Below are 5,805 nucleotides of genomic sequence, written 5' to 3'. Positions count from 1 at the left end.
GGAGCGGCTGGGCCCGTGAGCCATGGCCGCTGAGCCTGCGCGTCCGGAGCCTGCGCTCCGCAACGGGAGAGGCCACAGCAGTGAGAGGCCCACGTGCCGCAAAAAAAAAAACAAACAAAAAAACAATTCAACCCCTGCACGCAACCTAGAGTGATCATTCTGATCAATCTATCCATCTACCAATAATCTGTAAACCTATACATCTTTCTATACTCTGCTACCAGTCATGTAGTTGTCTGTATGTTACTGTTGAATGGGACATAAATCACATATATAATGCATATATTTAATTTTATAAGACTTGGCTACACATCCAATATACCATGTACTTTACGTGCATTACCTTACCTAATTTTCATAACCATAAAATTATAATTCTCATAAGTATATCTACTCTACAGATGAATGAAATGGAAATTTGAGATACTTAGCAGCCATGCTGGGACACAAACCCAGGTCTCTGACCTCACGTCTTGTATACTAACCACACTGCACTGTCTCCTTCAAGAGACTGCAAACTGCTTAATTCTGATTCAGCTAACATTGACTGAGTGCCTAGCCTGCAGCTGGCAGTGCTGGCACGCCTTCCATCTCTTATCTTCCTTCTTCTTCCAATTATGCTACAACTTAAGTATTACTCCCATTTTGCAAATAAAAACCCCAAAGCTTCCTAAGCAACCCCTATTTTAAAAGGTAGGCTAAAAATATACTCCTTGGATTCAGACAAATAGAAATGTACAGTTGACCCCTGAATAACACGGGTTTGTACTGTGTGGGTCCACTTATATTTGGATTTTTTCAATACTAAATACCAGCATGCTAAACAATTAGCAGCTGGTTTTATCTGCAGATGCAGAACCATGGATACAGAAGAACCGAGTATAAGGAGGGGGCGATTGTAAGTCATATGTGGATTTTTGACTGTGTGGAAGGCTGGCCCCCCTAACCCCCACACTGTTCAAGGGTCAACCGTATTTAGTTTAAATACACACACACACACACACACACACACACAGACAGTAGCAAATTAACCCACCTCCAACAGTCAGTAGTCTTAAAAGCAAGTATGTTAGATAGATTCAGCCAACTAAAAATATCACTCACCATCTGATTCTACAAGCATGAAGTCACTAGCCAATGCAGTCACTGACCTTTAACACACCCTGAAAGGAGTTCAGGGCAGATCAGGAATGAGGCACTGTGTGCTCTGGGAAAAAGTGGCAGAAGAGGCCTTCAGAGAGTGAGATATTTTCAGGAGAAATTTTTATGAGCCCAATTTTTTGTATCTTCTCATACCTAGAAAAGCACTAACATCATTAATGGAGACACCCATTCCTCATAACCAGCAGCAAACTTCTACTAAGATGTGTGTTTGATTGCACATACCCCCTTCACCAAAATCATGTACATACTGCTACCCGCACCTCTTCAGAGCAGTTCCTCAAGAGCTACAGTCCTCAGAAAGCCCCAACTAAAGCTGAACTCCCAGCTCTCACATTATGTGTTTTGTTCAGTTGACATTTCTCAGTGCAAAATAATACTTTTAGCAACATTCAGTGCATCTGCTCTTGTTCTAGTATGGCAGGGGGTGGGGGAGTCATGAATAAACTGCACTCTCCTTCAGCATGCAGGTAGAGTAATTAGCTTAATAAGGAATCCCTAAGTCCTATGCCTCTGGACAGAGATATGAAGAAACACAGCAGAGGTGTTAATTTTTTTAAAATTTAAGAAAAGTTTATCAAGTAGGAAATGCTGCTATTCAACCATAATTTTAAAAGTCAAACAGTTTCTGTACGTCCCCACCAATGTTCTCAGAATGAAGTGTATTTAGCAACCAGAGGATGGTTTTCTCTCAGTGAAAATGGGTATTGAAAGAATAGAGGAAAAAGTAGAAGACTTCCAGAACTGTTGGTGGGAAAAGAACACAGAGACGCGAGCAGTTGGAGGCAAAGGTCAATGGGAGGCTTTTTCTCTGAATGTGAACAACACACAAAGTGTACTTTACACAGAGAGTTTCTCAATCACCAAAAGGTGCCTTAGCTCCTCCAGTGTGTGCCTTTGGGAGCAGAGGCCAGTACTGAGCTTCTGGCATCACACACTATGGGTCCACAAATCGCCTCTCAGGGTCAACATGGTCCACTCCCAGCACATCTGAGGGTGGGGTAAGGAGAGTTAAAGATAAGGCATTAAGAAATAGGAGTCGTTTATAGCACAAAATTAGGTGGTGCTGATCTAGACCTTCTTTCTTGAAGCTAATTTGTCAGTAAGTTGCCTTGAACCCACATCATGCCAGGGCACTGCGCTCCAAAGATAGTTACTGGAAACTTTGTACACGAAAGGTCACCAGGAGGGAGGAGAGCAGTATAGTAGTAATAATACTTCAGAGGGTAAAGTGTTCAGTGATTTGAGTAGTCTAGGAACGCAGTAGAAATGCTCTAAGAAAAGTAAGCAGAGCAAAACATGAAACTTGGTGATGAGTTATAGAAAATAAATGATTCCAACGATGTATTCTATTTGGACAGTGTATTGTTCCTTTGATTGTCCGGCATTGGTTGGCACAGTGGAGAATATCTCTACCTATATCGCCAGAGAGGGGGGCTCAGTGCCCTAATGTGGAGGTGATGCCTTTACAAAGGACAAAGAGCTGCGTGTCGAGCTCACAGAGGCTGTGCAACTAGACTGTGGTCCAGGTGGATGCAACTCTGCCACTTACCCACTGCGATTAATTTACCTTACCTGTAAAAATGAGGTTAATAATACTTCCTACCTCACAGGACTCTTGTGAGCATTAAGTGAATAAAGTATAAAGGGCTTAGAAAGGCAGTGCTGTTCTAGGCACTGAGGATACAATTTTAGAGTTTTCAAAAGCCATCAGATTATCTCACTTGAGAATTTGGAGAACTCTAAGGTACTCAGAGCAAATATTTGTCTCTACCTTTAACATATAAGGAAACTGAGGCCCAGAGAGGTAGAATGAGTAATTGACCCAAATTCACAGTGGAGGGCCCAAGACTGGAACCCAGTTTTCTCAAGTGTTGAACTTGTGGGCTATCTACCGTCAAGGCTCAACATTCTAGACTTCCCTGGCCTTCTGGGGGCCTCCTTCTGTCAAATCCCCTTCCTGTCTTGTCCCCCACACTCCACAGAATCCACCCCTGCTCCCTTAGTATCTATCACAGTTGAGTGATAGATACTACCAACTGAGAAATATTCCTCTTCTCTTTATAGGCTCTTAGCCAAACAGAGCAAAGTTCTCTTATCTACAGCAGCCTTTCTCCATCAATATTGTGCAACACACAGTATGTGAGCACGCCTTCCCATGGCCATGACTCTGCAATTTTAGACTTTTTAAAGCAACAGAACAGTCCCCATGAGACAAAGAAAAAAGGTAATTCAGTGGTCTCATTGCTGTTTATGAGTTCTAGAATTCACTGAATAGACTGAGGTGACTGCAGACAAGGCCTCCAAGTTTCAGGGCCCAGGTGTTGGGAGGAAAATGCTTCTGGCTCTGCAGGGGGAGGTGGGGGGAGGCCGTTATCAGGGGCCTATGCTGACCTTTTCTGGACTCAGCGTTTAAGAAACTCCACTCTCAAACAAACCCTCAGAAAAACTGTCCTGTCTGCCACAGAGAGTAATATTCAAATTTGGACCGATTTGCCATTTTCCAAGATGAACAAAAATGGTCAACACACATAGGCCTCTTATTTTGGAAACAGCAGAAGACAGTAAAACTCAATACCAGCCTAACTCCCAGGGGATGCAAAAGGTGTGTCTAGTTTTCATAGCAGGCTAGGGATCTGAGAACACTGGGCTAGACTGGGTTAAAGCCTGTTAGCTGGAGACCTGGAGAAGTTTCCAAGGCCATTCCACAATGTTTGATTACAGCCCAATTGGCACGTTCTTGGAGAGTAAACAGGCGGGGGAAAAAGGAGAAAATAAATGTGGTGCCCGGACTACTAAGAGGCCTTGGGACTATTTCAAAGGAAGCAGGGAGATGGAATCTGCAAGCACCCTGGTCCCCCCCACCCCAGTCCAGCAACAGCAGTAATAGCTGAGGCCTGAACTCCCAAAGAAGGCTTCCTTTCTCCTTTACTCCTTCCCCACGGCTTTCGCCTCCAGACTTGGGGGCTGAGAATCCTCCCAGGATTCCAGTCAGCAGACTCTAACAATCTCCAATTCATCTAATAGGGTCTAATTCATGTCCTCCTCCACTTTGTTAATTATTATTATTTTTTAACTTGCTAATGTTTCTGTGGCTTATCAAAGCAAACCAAGAGAAGCAAGTCCTGTCTTTCAGGAGGTACAAAGGCCAGTTTGTCCTTGAACTCAGAGCCGCTGCAGGATTTTACACCCTTAGGATGAACAGAAGTTGCTTAAACTGCAGCCACTTTCTAGATTACTATTACTTGCACGTACTTTTTATTCCCCAAAAGTTCAAGGGGGCCCTTTCAAAGCGGATGCTACCTTGGTCTGAGAATACAAAGTGGGTCAATCATCACTTAAACACAAAAAGACTTATTCTCTCAAGTTTTAGTCCTGGAGCTTGACAATTTACCTGCAAGGGGGACAGGAATCAAACTCCCTTTTAAAAGTGATGGACCGAAAAGCAAACATATAGCAGCTACATGGAACAAAGAAGCTTCAGGTCGGCAGAGACCCTCAAGCCTACACCTGCCACCCCGGTCCCCTTCCCGCCGCCTCCCTCTCCTTACCCGCTGCTTACACACCCCTCGCGGGCACGTACCGTGAATCCGAGCAGGAGAAAGACAGCGACCTGGTCCCAGAGGCGGGTCGCGCAGGCGCTCGGTGACTTTCAATGCGAGGGCGGGCGGGTGGGAGGCAGGCGCCACGCCCCCTCTCGTTAATTTCCTCGGAACCAAGGCCCTCCCCCAAGTCGCCTGATTTTCTCCCCCCGGGGTAACCCCCGCCCACCGGTTCTCCTCTCTGAACCCTTCATTTTGGCGCCGGCGGAAAGTCTCCTCCCGAAAGGCCATTTCGCCTCTGCAGCGCCTCGGGACGTTAGCGATTGTATTGGAACACATCAAGTTTGGGCGTGGGAAAGGAGGGAAAGGAGGCCGACATTTATGTAGCCGCAAACAATTTTAAAGGATCTCAATGTTGAAAGCTTTGAAAGCTTTAGAGAATATTCAAATCTCGGGGGCTGGGGGCACGCTGATTAGAAGTCTTTGATAAAATTACCTTCTGTTGAACTTCTCTTTCCCTGCTCTAGTGGCAAGGCTTCCTCGAAAGGCTGGCACTGACACAATGTAACATTTGGTGAAGATCACCTATAGTCTTCCAGCCTTCCAAATCCGTGATCCTAGACAATTTGCTTCCTCATTCTGTCCCCTCCTGTTCAGAGTCCAAAATGGAACTGAAAGAGCTTAAACTGGATCATTACAGTTCATTACACAATTCATTACCCAATCAGTTTAGTATGGTTTTCTGCAGGGACTTCCAGGAGAGTTAGGGTTAGAAGGTGTAGTTATTCTAACACCAATATCTAGATTAAGGATACTTCCAAGCTTCCTAGTACCCACAACAGTATTTATGGATCTAACTTCCATGGCTTTATCTAAACATGTTTAAGGATTTATGCTTTCCATCTACGTTACTTCTCACTTGGTCATACTTCTCACCCATTTACCACCTGCTATGTGTGGTGTACTTCCTTTTTTTTTTTTTGTCCTAATTTTGCCTCCTTTAGACTTTAAAGGGTGCCTCCAGGACTAGCTAAGATTTGATGGACTAATCCATATTCTACCAAAAAAGGAAGTAAGATTTGCCAGTTTGCTCTAGGAAACA

At 44.4% G+C, this 5,805-nt stretch overlaps 1 protein-coding gene across 8 annotated transcripts in view; it reads right to left on the bottom strand.

The window, feature by feature from the left end:
* MGST1 (microsomal glutathione S-transferase 1) overlaps nucleotides 1-4,838 on the bottom strand; it is a 22,869-nt gene extending 18,031 nt beyond the window's left edge. For 2 of the 8 annotated variants that reach the window (XM_028491065.2, XM_028491063.2), the window contains exons 1-2: nucleotides 4,745-4,830; nucleotides 1,105-1,296 (exon numbers count right to left, since the gene is read on the bottom strand). Coding sequence is in view for 3 of the 8 variants with exons in the window: in XM_028491063.2 (XP_028346864.1) it covers nucleotides 1,105-1,107 (3 nt within the window). In the remaining 5 variants the exon portion in view is untranslated. Of the gene's footprint in view, nucleotides 1-1,104; nucleotides 1,297-4,744 lie in introns of all 8 variants that reach the window. The other 6 variants (XM_028491066.2, XM_028491067.2, XM_055085497.1 and 3 more) reach the window with 5 other exon arrangements.
* Between the last annotated feature and the right edge of the window lie 967 nt (nucleotides 4,839-5,805).

Source organism: Physeter macrocephalus, chromosome 6 (genome assembly GCF_002837175.3).
Source record: "Physeter macrocephalus isolate SW-GA chromosome 6, ASM283717v5, whole genome shotgun sequence".
NCBI lineage: Eukaryota > Metazoa > Chordata > Mammalia > Artiodactyla > Physeteridae > Physeter > Physeter macrocephalus.
The sequence above is the reverse complement of the archived record's forward strand: the minus strand, read 5'-3'. Positions and strand labels throughout refer to the sequence as shown.